The sequence below is a fragment of the Glycine max genome, chromosome 1 (genome assembly GCF_000004515.6).
Source record: "Glycine max cultivar Williams 82 chromosome 1, Glycine_max_v4.0, whole genome shotgun sequence".
Classification (NCBI taxonomy): domain Eukaryota; kingdom Viridiplantae; phylum Streptophyta; class Magnoliopsida; order Fabales; family Fabaceae; genus Glycine; species Glycine max.
This window is the reverse complement of record NC_016088.4, coordinates 46346511-46370553: the sequence shown is the minus strand read 5'-3', so window position 1 is coordinate 46370553 and position 24043 is coordinate 46346511. Positions and strand designations below refer to the sequence as shown.

The window sequence follows — 24043 nt, the reverse complement described above, 5'->3', positions numbered from 1 at the left end:
ATCTAGGTATGACCACATTACGGAATGCTCCTACTACCCCCTAACACTTAGCACACTTATTTAGGCATGTCAAGTGTATTTGTTCCCAAGTGATCAATAAGACCTTTTCCTACTTTGACGGATCGAGAAAAATTAAGTTGATTGAGTTGGATTCAATGTTAGATTTTTTTCGATTGAGAAAATCGGATTTGGGAATGAAATCGGATATGTTAGTCCTCATCCCCACCCCAATACTATTATGATAATAAATATTTTAAATCACTATTATAACCTTACAATATTTTAGTAACCCACTAACCCTAGAGTCAAGTAGTACCATTTCCATAGAATTCTCTTAACTCTAAGCACACCTCCAAGTGTTGTCCATGTGTTGCTACCTAGTGATGTCATCGACCCAACATCATCGTCAACCCACCCACGCTTCGAGAACACCACTGTTCGAGCGACGTCGTTAACTAACCCACGTCTCGACTCACCAACTATGCGACTCACCCGCATTGTGACTCATCAACATTTGAATTTGCTAGTTTATTGAATGAAATAGATTCGATGATGAAGGCATATTTTCTAAATCTAAAATTGCTGAATTATGAAATTAAATGTTACCGAATTTTGAAATTAGATATAAATATGAAGTTTGCTCGTTGCTCATTTCTTGTGTAGGTGATTTATTGAGTGACATTACTTCCCAACTCACTTTGAAGGATGATCAATAGATGTTATGATGCATGTCAACCACTTTCTCTTGTGACATTTTGCTAGACTTGAAAGTTTGGACTATGTTTTTTCTTTAGTTTATGTGCTTTTTGTTAGATTGTTGGAAGATGAAACCAAGACTTTATGTTTATTTTACAGCACTTTTTTTTGTGACACTACTTATGAGTTTTTATTATCAATTTTAATAGATTAATGCTTGTTGTATGTGTGAAATTATTATTTTCTTTATAATTATGTACAATTTTTACTTAATTTCATGTTGAACTCAAAAAATAAATGAGAACAAATAATTTTTATTTAATCTATTTTTAAACACTTGAAATTTTAATCTTGATAAACAAGGTATCATGATCATTATTTCTTTAAGTTATCCAAAAATAAAAAAGATTAAACAATTTTTACTTGAAATTTTAATTTAACATGTTATAATAGATTCAGTTGAATTTGAAAAAAATTATTATATTTTTTCCATTTTTATGAATAAAAGAAAAAGATAGGATTGAGGATGAGGCTGGAAACCAATCCCTAAGCCAGGGTAGGAATAGATATAATTTTTGAACTCCAATAAAAATGGAGGATTGGAGATAGAGAGACTAAACCAATCCGGTCCCACTCAATTGCCATGCCTCCACTTATTCCAAACTTGAACAGCAAATCTGCACTAAAAAACAAATGTTTCACTATTCCCCCTTGTTGTGAGCAAAACGAACACATGGAGTTCCCTTCCGTGAGGTTTACATTCTGCTTCCTTAGATTATCTTTTGATGGTACTCTGTCCAGTAGCATTCTCCACGTCTCCACGTGAAAGCAGTCACATTTGATGGCACAAAAGATTTCCACACACTACTAAAGATCCTCATATGATTCTATACGCTTCATTTACAGTGAATTTTCCTTCGCCATTTGACATCCAAGCCCACTAGTCATTTTGATGTTGTTTTAGTTGTAGTTGTCCAATGTCCTCTATAAAATTCTCCACTAATGGTTTTTCCCATTCAAACCATTATCTTCGCCAAGAGAGATTCCAACTCCAATAGACTTGATCCCATGTTACAAGAGCACTAATTAGACTATATTTCTGCTCCAAGTTACTAATTAGAGAAAATCCTTGGATACCTTACTGCAAGCGCCTCATTTCCAACAATAACTAGGTGCCACAACTCCACTTTAACTCCGTTCAAAGAACAAGTATGAAAATCCATTAATTTTATCCTTCGAACAACAAAACTTCATTCTTGAACAACATGATGGTTTTAAATGCATTAATACGCGTGACGAGAGTTACGGAGGAAAGAGAAATGACATTTTTTGTTTTTTTAATTAAATATATAAAATTACTCTAATACTCTAGAATAAATTAATTAAAATAGAGAAATAACTGTTATTTTATCCTAAATATTTGGTGTACATTTGCTGATGCATACCAACTTAAAAAGTCATCAATGTCTATTAACAAACTCATATATATATACACGATAAATTTGATAATAAAATCTAAGAATGAAACTTTGTTAAAAATTTGGATTATTTCAAGTGAAAAATATATCTCGTCCAAAAAAAAAAAAAACTACGTATATTAGAATGTATAACTCCTCTAATTTTATTACATATGATGATGCTCTGTACGTTATACTATTAAAGAAAATCGGGACATACAAGCAAACACGTGATTTAAATGAGCGGGTTGTTTTAACTTAATTAAAGTCAATAAAAAATTGGAATATTACAATACATTAGCTAAAAAAATAATTACATTATTATAGTAGTAAAATTTAAGGGTATATTTGGTAGTAGAGTGAAATGAAAGTAAATTAAGATAAAAATTTTAAATTAAATTATGATGTAAAAATGTAAATCTTATTTTTTTTTTCTTTTCACTTCAAATAAATTGATTTTTTTATATGTGAAAATTGACAGACTTACAAATGAGCGGATCTTACATTTAAAATTAAGATATTGTTGATTAATATTCTTAGAATATTAACTAAAAATAAAATAATAAAAATATATCTTATATAAATCATATAAAAAGTACAAAAATCATAAATAACATAATTTTCTGTTTACTGATAAAAGTGTTTATACTTTAAATTTTTTAATTAATACTCTTAATACATTGATTAAAATTTTTCTTGAAATTATGAGATGATGATTTTAATACTGGGGGATACAAAGCAAAGCAAACGGAAACCGAGAAAGAAGAAGCAGGTTTTGCGATGTGTGAGTGTGCGCAGCCAGGCTGCCACCACAGCAATCACGCGTGCGACTCAGATGGAGATGGGTCTGTCATTGTCGACGTTATTCCTTTACCCTTCATTCTCCTTTGCGTCACCCTCGTCATCACAATTCACACAACACACTGATGTCATAATAACTCAACTGAAAAAAGTGCTTTTCAGATTTAAATAACACTTTATAACTGTCTAATCTTTTAATATTATTATAACAATGTTTTTTTCCTTATTATTCTTATTATTTAAATATTACTTTATTGCAGTGAAAATATATTAATTTATTGACTAACATAATAATAGATGTTTGAATTAGTTTTATACAAAAAATTTGGTAGCTAACTTATTATTATATAAAAAATCATTTTACTTTATCACATTATAAAATTAAATTATTTATGACAAGGATTTGCTTTTCATTTTAATTTCACATGTAAAACTTGTGAAAAAAAAATTAAATATTTGATTTGATTAGACAACAACTTATGTAAAAAGCATGAATTTTGGGGAAAATTATTTTAGTTTCAGATATTGCAATTTACTACTTTTAAATATAGATATAGTACTAAAACTTGTAAAAGAAAATAAATAAATATTTGATTACACAACTTATGTAAAACGCATGAATTTAAAACTTGTAAATATGTATAATATTTGATTACACAACTTAAGTAAAAAGCATGAATTTTGGAAGAAAAATTATAGATATTACTTTTTTTTTCTAAATATAATAATATTTTTTTAAATTTATTTATTCCTTTTATAAGATTTTTTTTCTAAATTATCTTTTATATTATTTATTTTTAATTAAAATATTCTTAATTACTTTATAATAATTTTATTCTCTTTTATAAAGATTGAAGAAGAAAAGTAACACATGTTAATTAATTAATTAAATAAAAATAATTAATTAATTATAAATATTTAATTCATTGTAAGGAATAATAAGTAAAAAAAAATTATATTTCATTAAAAAATTAAAATACAATTATAATAAGATAATTTTTTTTTCTAAGTAACCATTGCAATGAGATGAAAGGAATACTATTTAATTGGGCCCACATCGAAATTGAAATTGGACGAATGGACGAAAAAGCACAAACCTCGTTGACAAGTGAATACGTGCTCCTACGTTGTGGCCATCAAAGGATACTATAGTAAATCCATCAAAAGTAACTAACTAAGTGACACATTTTCCGGTGCTACTTAGTTACTTTTGATATAAGTGAATAGAGTTGATGCATTTAAGACTAATGTTGTGTTATATAGGATGAATAACAAATCACACGTATTACAGTAAAAAAAAATCACACATATGCTATGTTGGATAATGGATATTAATTATTGATTTTCTCTGAAAGAATCGAGATTAATTTATACAAACCCAAACAATTTTTACTCAATTATTTATTAAAAAAAACTAATAGTTGTATATAAAAATAAATTCTATTTTTTAAAAAAATTGATACTCATTAGTATTTTAATAAGTTCATTACATTAAATAAATTTAATTTTATATAATTATTACATTATATAATTGTAAATATCAATGTTAACCGATAACTATTTATGTATTTTATATTTTTTGAAAGAGTATATTTTTAATTTCTTATTAATTAGTGTACCACACTAATTATTAGTAAAAAACATATGGGACTAAATATAAAATTTATAAAAAAATTATATATGATTGTCATGTCAAATTCATTAATAACATAATAAGTTATATTATTAAGAGGATTAACAATGTAATTGTCACATTATTAACTTAAAAGACAAATATGAATATTATTAAGTGGGCACAAAATGTGATATAGCTTATAATAGAGATACTATATTATAGATTAACAAAGAATAACTAGCAAGAATGCAAAGTTATACAAAAACCTTAAGGCATTCCATCTTAATCAGACTGATAATAAACAATTTCAAATTTTTACTAATAATAAAATGAATATTTTTATTTGATTTCCATATTTTATTGGATATTTTTACCCTTTAATTATCTTTTAAACTTTTAAAATTTTCTTCTAACCTATAGTATCTTTCCACTATTTCTATGTTGTTAGTTTTTTATTTGATCACCTTTTTTTACCAATTGTATTTAACTTTTTTTTATTATTTAAAAATTTTAGGGAGTCTTCCCCTAGTATATATAAAAGTAAACAGAACCGTGTTCTCATTTTTTTAATTCATATGTTTCAAACTTTCTGTAAAAAAAAGTCATATGTTTCAATTTATAGATAAAAAATAATTTGATTTTATTTAAATAGAGGGATTTGAAATGAATAAGTGACAAATATTTATCATTTAAAATAATGAAATTAGTGAATAATTTTATATTTAAAAATAAAATACCAACCCTTCCCTTTCTTGTATACCACATTTTAATTAAATAAATTAGGTTGTATACGACATACGGAACTTTTTTATTTTTAATTAAATAAATTAAACTATTCCTATTAGAATTCTATTTTTTGAAATAAAATTTATACAATAGATTTATTAATTGTTTAACTTTCTTACTGTTAATTTTTATCACAGAAAAGTTAATCTTTTAATTATTTATAAATGAAAAAGAGTTTTACTATACCTAATTTTTTTTAAAAAAATTCATTTTTAGTTTCCAAACAAAATTTATAGCATTTTTTATTTCCTAAATTTTTATTTTATTAACAATTTTAGTTTCTACCATCAAATATTAATTAACGGATGACATGACAGTTATATAACTTTAATTATCATCAACTAATCTAATGTGATAATTATTTATGTATTTTTTATTTTTAGAAAAAATATTTTTAATCTCTCATTAATTAGTTTATCATCACTAATTATTAATATGAAAACATGTGTCACTAAAAATATAATTTATAAAAAAAATTACATATAATTATCATGTTAGACTCATTAATAGCATAAGTCATGTTTTTAAGAGGGCTAACAATATAATTATCACATTACCAACTTGGAAGACAAATATGAATATTATTAAGTGGACACAAAATTTGATCTTACAATAGAGACACCATATTATTATAGACTAACAAAGAATAACTATCCTACCAAGAATACAACTATACAAAAACCTTAAGGCATTGCATCTTAATCAGATAAAAACCGCCACCTCCACTTAGCCAGAAGACTGATATTAAATAACTCCAAATTTTTCACTCACAAATCACCTTTTGACTTTGGGAGACATCGTTGTTTTCTAATTAACCCAACATATATTCTTCGTCTCCGAAAAGTACTCCACAAACGTCGTCTCTGTAATTTTATCAACTCATGAATTTCTTTAGGACTTTATAAAAATAGAAATAATATAAAGGCAAACATAAGAACACTGAATTTAGCAAAGTAATCCTCCCCTGAGACAAATAACGACCCTTCCACCCAAACAACTTTTTTCCTGAATAAGCCTAACATTGGATCATATGTGCCAGTTCACCTAGAATTAGCACTAATGGTTATCCCAAGGAATTTAAAAGGTAACATTTGCAACCGATCAATGAAGAAATGATGAGGCCCTAACCAGAAAATTATCAGACATTAACACCATATATTTTGCTTTTAAGAGAATTTACCTTCAAAACCGAGACAAACTCAAAGCTCTGTAGAATGACTTTAATAACCCACATTTGGCTATCAAACATGCCTCAAAAAGGATCATTTGAAGTTGTCGAATCATTTGCCTATTGCATTAAAGAAAAGGAAATAAAGTCATCATCTTCAAAGCCTAAAAAACCCCACACCTCCACAAATTTATTAAGGAAGTTATTCAATCCCTCAACCACTATAAGAAATTAACAAAGAAAGCGTCAAAGGATCGCTTTTCAGATCGCTTTTCAGACCCCTTTCCGCTACAAACTGCACTATTAGACTACCATGCATGGACCAGACCATATATGTGACTTGAGCAAGTGATTGCTTTAATCTACTTTCTCCAAACACTATAAAATCCCAAGACCATCTAACACGTAATCAAGGAATTTTCCATTAACATACAGAGTCACATTATCAATTAACGCTACTACTTAACAAAAAAGAACTAAAATTGTTAACAAAAGAATACTGGACAAAAAAATGCTAAATTTTTTTGTTAAGAACTAAAATATAATTTAGCTATCTCAAAAATTATTCTCATCTAAGAAAGTAAGAAAATTTTATTCTTGTTTATAATTTAACATTTAAAAAAATTATTTCCTCAAATTAAATATCAAAATATTTTATTCATACATTACTATTTAAAAAATGATAACATATATTTAATTAATACTAAACATTATCTAGCCAAAAAAGAAACTGGAAAAAATAATGAGTAACAATATAAACACAATGATATTGCTAATAATAAAAGCTAAAAAAAAATAATGATGATAAATTATAAATAAAAAAAAGAGAGAGAGAGCAAGTGGGGGAGTTGGCCGAGTCTTGAAGTGTAATCATCGTGCATGCATTTTGGTTCCTCTTTCTTTCTCCTATCTTATATTTCTGCATGCACACGCCTCCTTTCTCTCTCTCTCACTCTCTCAGATTCACCCCTCTTCTCTCTCCGGTTACCGTCGTCCATTCAAATCTCTCTCCGGTTCCTCTCCTCCGTTCAGGTTCCGATAACCTTCCGATCACACTCCATTCCTCTGCCACCGCGTGAATGCGAATCCCAAACCTCACCACTCGCCGCCCCTCCTCCGCTTAAAAATTAACTTCCGGCGACCGGAACTTCCCCTCGCGAACTTCCGGCGACCGGAGGAACCACTCGAGCTTCCTCTCCGGCTTAATTTCGGTACGGTCGCTTCTCCGCTGCTGGATTTTACATCCGGCGTCGAGCGAGCTGGTGAGGTGACAGTTAGGGTTTTTCGTTCTGATTTTTCTGATTTTTTTTGCAGAGTCTGTGTGGAATTGGAGTTGTAAATGGAGTCAAGGAGCTGCATGAACGTGGCGTGCGCCACCTCGACGACGATTCGGTGGCGCAAAGGCTGGGCCCTGCGATCCGGCGAATTCGCCGATCTCTGCGATAAGTGCGGGTAATGATGCTCTAGATTCCGAATCGATGAGCGTGAGTTGAAATTGACGCGTGAGTTAGATACGTGGATGTACGGAACACAACAGTGGATTAGAAACATTGGAGTAATTTTGTGATTTGTGGCTTTGTTATTGTTAATTGTTTGCTGTTTTTTTTTTTTTTTTTTTTTATGTTTCTACGTTTGACAAATTAATGTTTTTACTTTTGAATTTGCTAATTTGATTCTTTCTTAATCTAAGCTCTGACTCGTGGCTACTTTTTTTTTTCCTTCCAATTTTCTAAGGTTAGTGTAGCGGCTTTTTTTGCTGAATTTCAGTGTAGTGGCGTTTACACGCTTTTTATGCTTGTTTTATTATTTATTTTTTAAAATTATATGGTAAGTAATAGAAGACTTGAAGTTGTCGTAGGTAAAATTGGGTCGCCGAATTTTTATTGTGGCTGCTGACCAGAGACCGCAATTTAAAACGTTGTTTATGACATGTGTTTTTATATGGCATGTGTTTCTTATTTACAGTATTAATTTTCCTTACATTTTTTTAGTAAATGACAAAAAAAATTACTTGGGATAAAATGGGAACAGAAATTAAAAGAAAAAACATTGTATTTGTATAACCAGTTTGTCCGATGGCAAAGCTTGTGTGAGGAACAGTGGAACAAGGATTTCATCTGGCTGAATTTTATTGTCAAAATCATGTTGAATTTGAACGGTGCCTAATATCATTCTGTTTGGGAAACATGGAATGAGTTTGGGATGGTATCATATGATAATTCCATAATAAGTTATTGAAATTAATATATATGCTTCCACTAATTTGTCTCTTGGCAAAGTTATCAAGCATGCAATGAAAAAGATGATTACAGTTGCTCTTACAATTTTCGTTTTCAAACTCAAGTTCTGTATAAGATGTAAACAATGTTATATGGATAACATGTGTCCTTTAGAGTAAGCATTGACTTGGATCAATAAGTGTGCAGATCTTCTTTATTTGATTGAAATTGGGCATTACCAAGAGATTCATGCTCTGATTCTTAATCCTGATTTTTTTCTCTGTTGTAGTTCTGCTTATGAGCAATCAACGTATTGTGATATGTTCCACTCAAATGATTCTGGTTGGAGAGAATGCACTTCATGTGACAAGGTAGAGTTAAAAAAGATATATGTATTTTGGTACATTGGTAGAGTATATATAAGACTGGCATAACTCTTTTTACCCCAATTTTGGTATTTCCATGTTCTACATTAAGGTTAATGATCCTATATGTTTTGTCTTATTATCTGCAGCGTCTCCATTGTGGATGCATTGCTTCTATGTCTCAGCTTGAATTATTAGATACTGGTGGTGTAAGCTGTATAAGCTGTGGAAGGAATTCAGGACCGCAACCTGTAAATTAACTTTACCATTTTATTTAAATAATTATTATGTTCACCTCTATGCAAACACATCAAAATATTGTTTCCTTTATTGATTATCACAATTGCCCCCAAATAGATCAATATTTATGATGTTTGATAGCAGGTCTAAATTTTCAGGTTAAACTGAATCTTGTATCACCATAAGGTTGATAAGTTAATTATTGATTTGCATGTAGAGGTAAATTGAGTGTTCTATGATCTAGGTATCAATAAAAAAATTTGTTATGCAGGCTCTGCAATTCAAATCTGTGCTCCCATAAATAGGTTATTGCTTCTTACGTATTTGATTATTTGTGTTGATAATTGAATTTTCAAGTCTAACTGTATGTTCCTAAAATTGACAATGATAATTTGACAGATTGCAAGCAATGAAAAGCCTAATGGATCTGGGACATCAAAAGTACAAAATGTCAGTACACAGCAGCAGTGCACATCTCTGGCTAACCAATTAACTGTGAGGGGTATGCAAGTAGGGCATTATGCAGAGAATGATGAGCTTCAGTGCTGGTTCAAAACTCACAACGTTGAAACAGATGGGCCTTTTGCAGAAATGAAACCAGAAATTTTACCCTCAGTTGGAGAACTTGGAAACACATTGATATCACAATTTCATTGTGAGTCTAATGGATCGTCTAAGGCTTCCAAAGCAGAGAACTGTAAGCCAGAGACAGAAATGCGAGATATATATGAATCATTGGCACAGACAAATTTGAGTATGACCCTTGCTGCTCCTTTAGGAAATTCAAATCCCTTTCATAGTGCTGTTGTTGATGAAAGGGAACAAAGTAAAACATCTCCACTTTTATTGGGGTCAAGGTCTCACCATCTTTTACCTAAGCCTGCTAGGTCAACTATTGGGACAAGCTTAGAAGCAAATGCTGGCATGGTATCGCAGATTCGTGTAGCAAGACCACCTGCTGAAGGACGGGGAAGGAATCAATTGCTTCCACGTTATTGGCCTAGGATTACTGATCAAGAGTTGCAACAAATATCAGGAGAGTATCCAACATTGTAATCTGTCCTATAAATTATTATGAATCACTGACAGGATACTTACTGGTTGATACACTTATTATTATTTTGATAGCTAATCTTTACCTTAGTATTTCCTTAACCATGATTCATGATATGTTCAAGTTCAAATTCTACAATCGTGCCACTCTTTGAAAAGATGCTTAGTGCAAGTGATGCTGGTCGAATTGGTCGCTTGGTTTTACCAAAAGCATGTGCTGAAGTAATTTATCTTAACTCATCTGTTGAACTGGCATTTACTGTTGTCATTTTATATTAACTAACAATTCTAGTAAAAGTTGTTTTTCTTGATGAGTCTGGTAATTTGTTAAAACTGAAAGAGGAGACCATTGTGCAGGCATATTTCCCTCCAATCTCTCAACCAGAGGGCCTTCCTTTACGAATCCAAGATGTGAAAGGAAAAGAATGGATGTTTCAATTTAGATTTTGGCCAAATAATAACAGCAGGATGTATGTTTTAGAAGGTGTAACCCCCTGCATTCAGTCTATGCAATTGCAAGCTGGAGATACTGGTATGTTTTACTGAGAATCCCTTAATTTGGTAAATTACCCATTCTAAGAATAGATAAACCACATGGACACTTTCATTTTCTAAGAATATATCAACTAATACGTGTCTTTTACAAAAACATGTATTAAGTGTTACCTAATCAGTATCATTTTCTAAAAATCTGCTAATTTTTCACGGTGTTAACTAATCAATCAGCATAACTAGAAGACATTCTGTTTTAAGATACCAACTGCAATGGTTTTTGTAATGTATTTTCTTTTCTTTCTTTATCTTCCGAGAATGTTTACAAAGTTTACTTCACTGACGTTTTTATTGTTCCTTGGACAAAATGTCGCTCATGTCTTTGGAGATATATTTGATTTGTTTCTCTTCATTGAAAAACAATTGATTTCTGTTCCATTTTTAAGTTTCAATTGCAACATGTGTTTGCTTCTAATTTTTTTTTAGTTTCATCTTGAAATTTGGTTACAAAATTGTTTAAACTTTTTTTCTTAAATTTCTGCAGTAACATTTAGCCGTATGGACCCTGAGGGGAAACTTATAATGGGGTTTAGAAAGGCAACAAATTCTACTGCAGTACAGGTAACAGTTACTTTTAGTTCATATAGCAAACTCAAACTTTTAGACTTGATATTTAATCACCCATTAAGCAGGAAACACTACCATCTAATATGCCCAATGGTTCTCATTCAAGTGAAACTTCCTATTCTGGTGTTTATGTGAATCTACCTATATTAAGTGGTTACTCTGGCCTTCTTCAGTTACAAAAGGGATGTTCAGAAACCCACCTAAATGCGCTGTCTAAAAAATGGAACTCAGCTGGTGGTGACATGAGTTGGCATAACATTGACATGCCTGAAAGCAGAAAAAGAGATGAGTTGCCGTTGCCACCTGTGATGGTTCCTGAGAAGAAAAGAACTCGGAATATTGGGTCAAAAAGTAAGAGGTTGCTTATTGATAGCCAGGATGCACTGGAGCTGAAACTTACTTGGGAAGAGGCTCAAGATATGCTCCGTCCACCTCCTACTGTTAAGCCAAGCATTGTCATGATCGAGGATCATGTATTTGAAGAATATGAAGTAAGTAAACAATTTAGAAGGAGCAGTAATTTTATGAAATTCACCCATTCTATTAGTGTTAGGTTAAATTGATATTTTTGGTGTCTGTTTAACTCAGACACCAACTTGACCCAAATAAATATGGATGAGCCTTTCTTTCTAATGAGTTTCTTAATGCGTTCATCTTTCCTTAAACTTCTGTCTAAATCTAAAGAAGAAAATCTGACTTCTAGAAGGTTGGAACTTCTCAGATATGGGTAATTCAGCATACATCTAGTTGACCTTTCCTGGTATTTGCAATTTCCGTAATTTATTGAAATTGCCATCTAGTTTGAACTTGTTAAAATACTCGTCTAGTTCCAGGTTATATAGTCTTTGCATTTAGGGCATGTATTTGTATAGGAAAAAAACAACTAGTACATGGGTAGGGGATTCCTTTGTAATTTTTGGAATAAGAAGGGAAGAAGGCATGGGTTTCTCAAAACTCAGGTTAGGTGAGTGATGTAATTCATGATTTTGAAAGGATCTTCTTAACAAGTGTCTTAAGGACACTGGTTAAGAAACAATAATCACACTTTATTAAATGCTTTCAACTACTTAAAATAGTAAATATAATTTTTTTTGTGTTTTTTAATATAATAAATACTTTTCTATTCATCAAATATTTTCTTGTTTTTGTTTACTTTCCTAAGGGCGCTCTTTAGCATTCTCCTTTATAAAAATTAAAAAATGGGCTTTGCTTTCATCAGTTATGCCTAGTCACAAGACACCAACCAATATTAGGGCTAGTGTCTCTGCTTCACAAATGTCTTAATACATAAATTTTTAAGTCTCCACTCAAAGACTAGGTAAATAACATTAAATTTATTATATTACCTGTTTAACATCATGCACAGGAATTGACTTACTTCAATTCATACAGGAACCTCCTGTCTTTGGAAAGAGGAGTATATTCGTAGTTCGATCAACTGGGTAAGATGAGTATTGTGCATTAGAGTTTTTTTCTTTTCATTGCTTATGTCAAGTTTTCCCTCTTTTACCAGCCTCTTATTTTCTATTGAACCTGATGAGTTCTTTTTCAAGTTATAGCAATGCATAAATTTATATATTTTGATTGAGTATTTCAATTTGGAGTGCTATTGGATCTCAGGGTAAACGAGCAGTGGACGCAGTGTGATAGTTGCTCAAAATGGCGGAAGTTGCCTGTTGATGTACTTACTCCCCCAAAGTGGACATGTGTGGAGAACTTATGGGATCAGAGCAGGTGAGCAGACTTTCTAGTGCAATGCTATTAATACCAATAGTTTTTCTTAGTTAAGACCTTTATGCTTCTGCATTGCTGTCAACAGGTGTTCATGTGCTGCTCCCAATGAATTGAACCCAAGGGAACTGGATAATCTTCTGAGGCTGAATAAAGGTATTTCTCTTCCTGTGTTCATTATGCTTTCTAGTTACTGCTGATCAATACATACTTGTAGAAAATGGTTTCGTGTGCAAAATTTTACATTTTGAAGCTATGCTTTTCTGGCAGTTTACCTATTCATATTTACTAATTGTACTGAAATATGGCTGACTTCCCAAGCATATTACTTAGACTTTCTTTTGATCCAGAAATTTATATTAGTGACTTAATATAGATGAATGACTTTTGTAAATTTCAAGTTTTTATTACTATTTTGGTAAATAGATTTTCTTAGGAATATTTGTAGAATGGGACTCACAAACGAACTAAGGATTTTACATAATGACTTTAAAATTCCAGGTAGTACCCTTTTTAAACATTCTTAACTGATCTTGAGCCTCCAATTGAAAAAACCGACTTTATGTGCCAGTAAGAGAACAAAAATGAGCTGGACAATAATGATTAGTTGTATGGAGGAGCTACCACACTGTTGCTTGTATTAACGAGTTTTGTCTTGCTACTGTCTTTATGCTTACTCTTTTTAATCTAATTATCTTCATTCAAGAAACTGACAAATCTGCAATCCCAAATTATGCTGCATGAACAAGGATGGTGATTCTGTGACTTTTATGAATGTATGGTGACATGTTATTCTTGTATATTAATTCTTGATCTCATCAAATATAATAGAATTCAAGAAACAAAGACTGGCAGCAAGCCAGAGACTGGCCCTGGAACATGAATCTTCAGGACTGGATGCTTTGGCAAATGCAGCAATACTGGGTGATGATGCAAGTGACTCTGGCAGGACATCAGTTGTTAGCACCACAAAACATCCTCGGCATAGACCTGGGTGCTCTTGCATTGTCTGTATCCAGCCACCAAGTGGGAAGGGCAAACACAAACCCACATGCACCTGCAATGTGTGCATGACAGTTAAACGTCGGTTTAAAACCCTGATGATGCGAAAGAAGAAGCGGCAATCCGAACGTGAAGCAGAGATTGCTCAGAGAAATCAGTTATCATGGCGGACCAAAGATGAATCAGAAGTAGATAGCACCTTACGACATTTAACTCCAGTTGACAGATTGGAGAATGAGGTACGGGTGCAAAATGAATTGGATTCAAGGAGTCAAAACCATGCGGTGGCTGAAGCTGCCAAGGGACAATTAGATTTGAATTGTCAACCTGATCGAGAAGATGTGCAAGCTTGGCCGAACAATTTGAGCATGACGAGTCTTCTTGAAGAAGCAAATCTCCCGCTGGAAACCTACCTAAAGCGAAATGGCCTTAGTAGCTTGATATCAGAGCAGCAAACAAATTCAGCTTCAAATGTGCAAGCACAGACAACCAATGATAGTGAGGGAAAACACAATGAGGATTGTGGAACCGCTTTGGTTATTCATGAGAGGGAAAGCAGTCCTGAAGAGAACAGTGGGCAAGACAGAGAGCAAAACAATTCACTCTCATGAAATCTTGCCAGTTATATTATAATTTTTTTTTCCTTTTTTTTAACTCAAAAATCATTTTACAAGAATCCTTGCATAAATTATAAAATTATAGGAGGTTCATTTGTATGTCTATATTTTTTTTTCTTGTTATTGTTGTCTGTGTCTTATGGTTGTGAAATTTCCCCCCAAAACTCAATAACCTATATACGCCAAAGCGTGTGTTTTAGGGTTGTAAACTAGTGAGAGGCAAGGAGTTGAAGGAAAGCACACCACCTGGTTTTTTTTTCTTTGGTGTGTGTGTGTGGTGAGTCTGAATAAGCATTGTTTTTCTTCTTTTTTGTTATATGGAGAAAGGGAGATTTCACCTAATTTCGTTTCTTAGTGCGTGTGTTTAGTTTGAAAAGCCATTATTTGGCTTGCCTTTTTAATAGGAAAATGCTCTTTTGCATGAAAAACATTTCACTGATGTTGTACAGAACTAATGTGACTGGTTGATGTATGTAATAGTTATGTGATTTCTTCAAAGCTACTTTATATTATATACTATGTTGTTGTGCCACGTTACATTCCTTGCGTCAACCAAAAGACGTTAAATTGCCATGAGTTGCACTATTCTCATTTTTATTTCATATATCAAGATCATTCAAAATGAAATAATACGCAAAAATAAATTTTAAGAACGTCAAAGAAAAAGAAAAAAAATACAAGATTCAAATCGTATTCTGAATTGTTTAATAGTACAGAAATGCTAATTAAAATTTATAATTTAACTACTGTTATAGTTTAGTTATTATTGGAATAGAGGTCGAATTCATGTTCAAGACAGGTATTGCGGGGGGAAATGCAACCTCATCCCTAAACCCAATCAAATCAAGTTTTTCCTGTCAAAATTGGGCTAGCCAGGGAAGACACCCGCGGATATTATTTTTTGTTTTGCCATGTTTAGTGTTGAGTGGAGAAATAGTGTTGAGAGGAGAAAGGAGTTTGTGGCCATGTAAATTTTTATATCAAGGAGTTAATTAATTGAACCCAGTATAACAAACCTTTGCACTATCTACAAAAGAACATCTTCTCATGGAGAGAAATAACAAGGTGTAAGAACTAAACCTTTATCTCCTATACACTTATGTTGAATCACTCCAAAAATGATAATAACAAGAAATTTAGCCAGTCAATATCCTTCAACACTAGCTCTCCGACACATGGAGGATGATAATTTCCTGCTTTCCGGCCTACCTAGGAGATGAACTGGAGGAACAAGCATGAAGAGGAAGATGCAGTGTGGGCACACCACCAGACCTGGCAGACCATCTAGGAGATGAAACAGATGGTCTTGCTACTACTGATGCTGCTGAGGGAGAGAAACTCAACCTAGGTGGTGCGTGACATATGATACCATTAAGACTTGGTGATCTTGACATTTCTTTTGCTGGCTCTTGCAGTGGGAACCTACAAGAGTACTTCAAATCTTGTACCGTTTCGAGATGCTCAACAATGGTTCTCATGGTAGGTCTTTCTGATGGCTCCTTGTGGAGGCATCTTTGTGCTATGTCAGCCACTGTTCTTGTGCCGCTTTGGGAGGAAATTGACCTTTAAGTTGAGGATCCACTTGACTAAGTTCCTCTCTTCCTTGGGGTGATGGCTATCAAGATTCTTTCTGCCAGTAAGTAGCTCCAAAAGAACAATTCCAAAACTCCATACATTACTTTTTGGAGTAAGAATTCCTTTTTCCAATGTCTCCACTGACAGGTTTCCAACAGTCTGTACAATAATAAATTCATCAACAGAACGAATGAGAAAAAAACTTATGGAATACTTATACATGTAAAATAAGATTTGAAGGTAGACAATATCATATGAATAATGTATAATTTATGATAACACACAGCACTTTTGAGTAAATGAACTTACACATGAACTGCTTGAAATCTCTTCCTCAGGAATACGTCCAACACAACCATATCCAGAAAGCTTTGCACTGAAATCTTCGTCAATCTGTATGTTGGCTGCTGAAAATTCATTATACATTGCCTACAATTAATTGATAAAGGTTCATCAGCAAAGATAGAAATGTAGTAATATACAACCTAAATTAATATTTAATGTACTAAAGGAACATAGAAAAATATCTTATCATATAATTGTTCAGTCCATATTAAGATACACAATAACTCTAGTCCAATGGCATTCAATGAGGTCAAAAGACCACATAGAGAGAAAGGCAAAAAAATGTGCAGACAAGACCACCGAAGGCTGCTTCAGTTTTGAATATTTGACATAAATTTTACACCAAATTAAGCTAAAAACAGAAAGTTCATTACCTGGAATGGCCCTTCTTCATGCAAGAAAGTAAGACCTTTGTGCAGCACATATGACAATTTTCATTCGCGAGTTCCAATCAATTGAAGAACCATCAGATCTCCCAAACAACTGGCGGTCCAAGCTTCCATGGCATAGCCTCTCATAAACCAACATCCTTGGTTCCGAACCATCACATGCATGAAATCCTAGCAATTTACAGAGGTGTGGATGTTGCAAAGATGCAAGGGTATTAACTTCATTTATGAATTCCTTCAATCCCTGCAAGAGGCATCACATACACGTAAACCACGTCAGAAAGTTCTCAGCTGCTTTCAGACTTTTGTCTAGGGAGAAAAATCATAAACCTCTCAATGCAAGGCTAACAATAATTCATATTTACGCTTGAAACAGTAACAATGCAATTCTTAACAATTTTCATCGTTTGATTTCAAAGTGGTTTACAAACATTCAATGGGCTAGAGAAGTAAGAGAGGAAGGAGGACAGCAAGAAGAACAAGGTTTAGAAGCTGCTGCTAAATATTAAGTTGGATGACACCAGAGGACAAACCTAAACCTTTGATGCCTCTCTTAAAATGGTTTTCGTATGGCTAACAATCTTCTATCAAAAAGTACATGAAAAATGAAACATTGAATTCTAACCATTTTAAGAAAACAAGGCATTACTTCTCTATATTTGGTAATAGAAGCATCGGCAATTCAGATGACCAGCCATCATTTACTAGGCATGAGGATACCAAGAGATGAAAGTAATATATAGCAGAATGAAGAAAAGTACATGAGTTGATGAATGAAGGCGGGTGACAGTGGCTTCAAACTTCTTCGCACTTGAAGCATCATCACCAAATGAAGCACTATATATGGTAGAAGAAAGACGTTCTGACATGCATCGATCTGAAGAAAAGTTGTGGCAAGCAGCAGCAATTTCTTCATATGTAAAGTTTCTAATCAACCCTGTAGGCGGAAGATGCAAAGGTTGCGGAATAGATGAACATTGCTCCTTCATCAATCCAACTCGGTGTTTCAACCCTTCTAGTTCCTCATACTCAACTGAGGAAAAAGCATCTTGTTCTGCTACATCAGGAGCTGGTCCAGAAGCATACAGAGATACACTAGCTATCCCCGACTTAAAGCTGTCAATAGCTTTCAATGCACCACCACCCTGATGTGATGGAAGAGGTAAAGGTTGAGGACTAGATAAACGCTGCTCCATCAGCGAGAGGACTAGATACGCTAGCTATCTCCGACTTAAAGCTGCCAATAGCTTTCAATGCACCACCACAAGTCAAAGAACAAGATAAAGTAAATCTAAGATAAAAACTTAGTAAATTTATTTAAAGAATCTTAATTTAATTGCTTTAGTTTGGCCTCAACATCTTTAGTATCAAATACTCTTTTATCAAAGACTAATAGAGTTCAAAAAGATATTTTTGAACTGGCAATCGATTATCAGACTGTGTAATTGATTATCAGAGAGTTTGTGAAGATATTTTTTACTAACGGTACAAAACTGTTTGAATTTTGATCTTTGTAATCGATTACCAGAATCCTGTAATTGATTACCAGTGAAGAGATTTCAAAAAAACCTTTGAAAAGTCATGACTCTTTAGAAATATAAATGTCTGATCGATTATCAGAATCTTGTAATCGATTATCAGAATCTTGTAATCGATTACCAGTGAGAAAATTTCAGAAAAACTTTTTAAAAAGACATATCTCTTCAAACCATTTTGAAAAGGCACAATGAACATATATATATGTGTGTCTGACTTCGAAAAACACAAAGATTTTAAAAAGAGAACTTAATGGTCAAATGCTCTCTAAACAACTATTGGTCAAACACTTACAAATCAATTAAGTATTTTTCTAAGATCTTCAATTTGTATTATCATCTCTAAAAGAGAGAAATTCTTCTGTACATTCTAAAAATATTGTTGTGATCAAGAGATTGTTCGTCTCTTGACTTATGAAAATCCTGAACACAAGGGAAAGGAATCCCAAGGTGTGTTCAAAAGTTGTAAAGAGTTTACAAAGATAGTGGAAAATCTCAAGTGAGTTACTTGAGGGCTGGACGTAGGCACAGAAAGTGGCCGAACCAGGATAAAAACAAATTTGCAATTCTCTCTTCCTTTATCTCAATTATTTTATTGCAGTTTACTCTATCTTGCGCATTTAAAAGAATATTTTTAAATTGATTATTTTTTCTTCTACATTCTGAGCCTATCATATGTAATTTAAAAGGGGGTTAAAATTTGTTACTCGGAAAATTTTAAAATTTAATTCACCATCTCTTAAGTTATTGAGGCAACTTATCCAACAATTCATGCTTAGCCTAAATCTTTGGCAGTAGGAACAATTTGCTTAGCGCGCACCAGGCTTCAATTTTGGCCATTTCACCCTTGAATTGGGTCCCACACCAGCTATATTCTTTCTTCATTTATTTTTACACCAAAATAAACTAAAACGAGATGAAAAATCAAACATTTAAACTATTTCAAAGCTATTCTAATTTATTCAAAACTTAATTATAAACAAAGCCAAACAAGCTTAAACGTATTGAAATATTAAGATAATTGCTTACAAAATGGTCATTAAAATAAGTTTCAAGACAATTATCAACATGGTAACCAGTTTCTCGCTAAATTATGTTTTTAGTCTCTCATCTTTTTATGAAATTTACTTTTGGTTCCTCAACAATATTCTTTTTACCAATCTTAATCTCTTAACAATTTTTTGACCAATTGTTGTCCTTTAACAATTTTGTTGATTGATCTTAGTTCCTCAACTTTTGTTTGTCATTAGACTACTAGTATAATGTAATACTCATATGATAAAATATTTCTAATTCAAGACATTTTCTTATGGTTCTAAGGCGCTACAAATTGTTTTACAGTATAAAACTACTAGGGAAAAAGTTTGAAAAGTTGAAGGAAAAAAAAAAACAAAAGGAGATGCAAAAAAGAAAAATCAAGAAACCACATAGCATGAGATACACAAATCAACAATCCACAAAATCAACATCCAAAGCACAATATCAACAACTCATGATAAACAAATTTATTGTTGTCCCTTCATTCTCGATGCCATCTAGCCCTACGTCCACACTCTATGCATGGTGTTGCCCAAGAACAAGAGCAAGGTTTAACATTGGGATTAAGAATTGAGATTTAACATTGGGTTAAGAATTGAGGTTTGGGATTGGGATTCTAAAGGGTCGGAAGACTAAGGGTTTGGAAAAGTTCATAAGTTGCATTTCTTACTTTTTTTTTCATTCTTTTAAAAAAAATCACTCAATGAACCATTTTTTAGTAGTTTTACACCGTCAAAAAATTTGTGGTACTTTAGAATCATAAAAAAATGTCTTGAACCAAAAATATTTTACCATGTATGATTTAACTGCTACATCATGCTAGTGGTCCACATGACAAGTCACATGGTTGTCATATCTCCGCCTAATGATGATACATGCTATAAAGGACTAAAAAACAATGACGAGTAAATGTTGAGGGATTAAGATCGACAAAAACATTATTGAGGGAGCAAGATTGGTCAAAAAATAGTTGAGGGATTAAGACGAGTAAAAATAATATTGAGGAAATAAAAATGAAATTTTGTAAAATAACGAAAGACTAAAAACATAATTTAACTAGAAATTTGATATGTTAATGATGTATCAGATTAGTATATCACATGACTACTACCTTATTTCTTAACGGTGAAAATACAAATCCAAATTCAAAATGGATAAATATGGTATGTATTAACAATGAAAAATTTATATTATAATTTAATTATAAATTATTATTATTTTATGATAAATTTATTAATTTTTATAATAACTATATTAAAAATTATGATAAAATTATTTTTTTATTAATTGACAATGTAATTTTTTTAACTAACAATGCATATCAATATTTTATTCTTTAGATGAAAAAGTATTTATAAATTAGTTTTTACTGTTTTTTAAAATTATAATAATGTTATTTTTCTCATATGGAAAGTAAAACGAAAAAAAAAATAGATATAAGGACTAAAATATAGAAGTTCTTTATATATGTCAAAAGTGTAACTTCTTTTTTTTTAGGGAATAAAATATAAAAACGTTGTTGAGTAGTGATATTTAATCTAATAATGTAATATCAAGAAATAATATGGATCAATTTATATGATTTTTTTTATGAAAAAAAGTAAGTTCCTTAAAAAAATGAAAAAAAATGTTTTAAGATTTTGTCATATATAAAATCTAAAGTTAAAAGATTATGTTGTAAAAAAATATTTGATTTTCTCAAAATCATTTTATCTTACATTTCATATAACTTTTTTTTTTTTGTCTTTGTTTTCCAATTACATCGAGTTATCAATAGTTTTAAGTTAAATATTCATTTTGGTAGCCGAAAATGTAAGGCGTTGACGAATTGATTTTTGAAAAATGAAAAATTAAAATTTAGTTTATAAATATACAAAAAGTGATAGATTGGTCACTCAAATTTGTGAGATTATTATGTATTTAATAATAAATTATATTTTTTGAAGACTAATTTAACATTAAGTTGCAAAGTTTATGGACTAATTTTTCATTAAATTGTTTGTAGAATCAAATTGACACATTTTGTAACATTTAAAGATAAAATTTGATTTTCTATCTTTTAAGGATTAATCTATCATGCCTTACACTTTTAGAGACCACAAAGAGTATTTCCTCATAATTTTATAAAACTTATAGAGCCTCCAATTTGCTTACACGTGTTGATACATATTTTTTAATATATTTTACTGTTTTGTACTTTCTCTCTCTTTTCAAAGCACAAATTCAATTTTTTTTTCCTTCCATTGACTGTGAAAGAATTGCTCTAGTTATTGTTAACAATAAACTCTTATTTATTTATTTTATTATAAGATTTCATTTAATCTCTTTTGTATATTAATTATTTTTTACTAAAATACTCTTATTTATTTTAATTTATAATTAAATACAATTTTGAATTATCACTTTCTCTCTCCTATTAAGATTGGAGAAGATGAATAGTCCCCCATTAATGTTAAGGAAAAATTTAGAAAAATATTATAGTTAAAAACAAGTTTAATGTTAATACCTAAATTAACTAATTTTATTAATAAGTATAATTTAGTCAATTATGCATATGTGACTCTATATTTCAAATGTTAATACCTAAATTTAGCACAAATCGAATCTATATTTCAAATGCCATGCAAGTATGCATATGTGACTCTCTTAATGCTTATATCTGGGTATTCTTTTCTTAATTTTATGTTTTGCCTAATCATGCATGAATTGATGGTATATAGAACTTTAATCCCATGGTCTAGACTTTTAAAAGATAATATGTTAAGGACCAGAGAACTACCTAGCATTCGAGGCCTAGGTGCCTCCTAAGAAAGAGGTGAGGAAAGGATACTGTATTATTGCTTAACCATTTTGAGTACATTGTTAGTATTTATAGAACATTCCAGCTAGTATTCATCTAACAATTCCCTAATGGTCTAGTGGCATATTTCCTTGGAGGAATGAAAATTGCAAAGCTGCAAAAAGCAAGGGTAATCCTAACGGATTTGTACTCTCAGTCGACAGGGTAATTCCAGGGCGCCACCACCATCAGGAGTACTGCTGCCAGCTCACCCTCTGCTCCACTACTTGCTCACAAAGTCCCTGAGGTACTAAGGTTTGTGAATTTCCCTCTTTAGCCTTTGTCCTTCTCCTTTCTTTGCTTTCCCATGTTGCTTCCTTGCTGCTTGTTGTTCTGTGTCTGCCTCTTCTGCTTGTGTGTTTCTGCTCTTAACATCCCCTTGCGCTTCCAAAATAACCTTGTCCTCAAGGTTATAGTCTGACTTTAATTGTGCCCAAGGTTCCCATGATGTATCTTCCGACAGTAAGCCATCCCATTGCACGAGGACAAGTAGGTCCTTATCCTCCCCTGATTGAGTCCACTTGGTGTCCAGGATGAACAAAGGGGTAATGAGGGGTTGGTGCTCTTCCAATAAGGGTGGCAGACTTAGAGGTGCCTCCGGCTGAGTAGTGGATTGTCGATATGGCTTGAGTAGAGAGCAATGAAATATAGGGTGAATGCGTGAAGACTCCGACAAGTCTAGCTTATAAGCCACGGGTCCTATCCTTTGCACAATTTGAAAGGGACCGTAAAACCTTTTAGCCAATTTGGAATATTGACTTCCAGTGGCCGTTGACTGACGTCGAGGTCGTAGTTTGAACAAGACCTGAGCTGTTAGACAAATGGTCTCAGTTATCTTAAGAAGTGGGGGTTGAATTAAGATACAAAGACTATTCCCCAATTAAAATTTCACTCTTTCTTTTTGAATTAACAATGCACCCTTAATCATGAATTACTCAAAAGACAATTCAAAATAAACTTCTTTCAAGCCAAAGATAAATAGCAATAAATAAAAAAGTTTAAGGGAAGAGAGAAATGCAAACTTGATTTATACTGGTTCAGCCACTTCCCGTGCCTACGTCCAGTCCTCAAACAACCCACTTGAGATTTTCCACTCTCTTTGTAAAACTCCTTTTACAAAGTCTGAATCACATAGGGACAACCCTTCCCTTGTGTTCAGGAATCCTTTACAACAAGAGACCCTCGGTCTCTTAATCCCTTTTCAGATGTAAGAAGAAGAGAAGAAGAAATCTCTCTTGAAAGAGATAGATTGTACAATGAAGATCAATCAAAATTCCTTATTGAATATGCAAGTGTTTGACCAAGGAATCTTTTTGAGAGGATGAGACATTTCAGTTCAGAAAAAACTCTTTTAATCTTTTGAGAGGATAAAACTTTTTGGGCAATGAAAAACTCTCTTTAAATTCGTGTTTCCAAGTCACATATAAATAAACCTTTGATGGCCATTCATAAA

The 24043-nt window shown here is 32.0% G+C and overlaps 1 protein-coding gene and 1 pseudogene across 2 annotated transcripts; one reads left to right on the top strand and one right to left on the bottom strand.

Annotated features, from left to right (window-relative positions):
* The first annotated feature begins 7351 nt into the window (after positions 1–7351).
* On the top strand, positions 7352–14968 carry LOC100789085 (B3 domain-containing transcription repressor VAL2). 2 transcript variants are annotated; one of them, XM_006573341.4, is made up of 13 exons: positions 7352–7734; positions 7838–7975; positions 9032–9113; positions 9257–9358; positions 9747–10387; positions 10526–10622; positions 10758–10932; positions 11437–11513; positions 11693–12010; positions 12912–12961; positions 13140–13253; positions 13339–13406; positions 14082–14968. In XM_006573341.4, exons 2-13 carry the CDS (start codon positions 7863–7865, stop codon positions 14861–14863), a joined length of 2619 nt encoding a protein of 872 aa, XP_006573404.1. In that variant the 5' UTR covers positions 7352–7734; positions 7838–7862; the 3' UTR covers positions 14864–14968. The 2 variants fall into 2 exon arrangements, with proteins under 2 accessions (XP_006573404.1, XP_014630512.1); XM_014775026.3 differs by having other exon boundaries at positions 11585–12010.
* A 549-nt stretch (positions 14969–15517) lies between these two features.
* LOC100788555 (probable serine/threonine-protein kinase PBL1) lies at positions 15518–18407 on the bottom strand (annotated as a pseudogene).
* Between the last annotated feature and the right edge of the window lie 5636 nt (positions 18408–24043).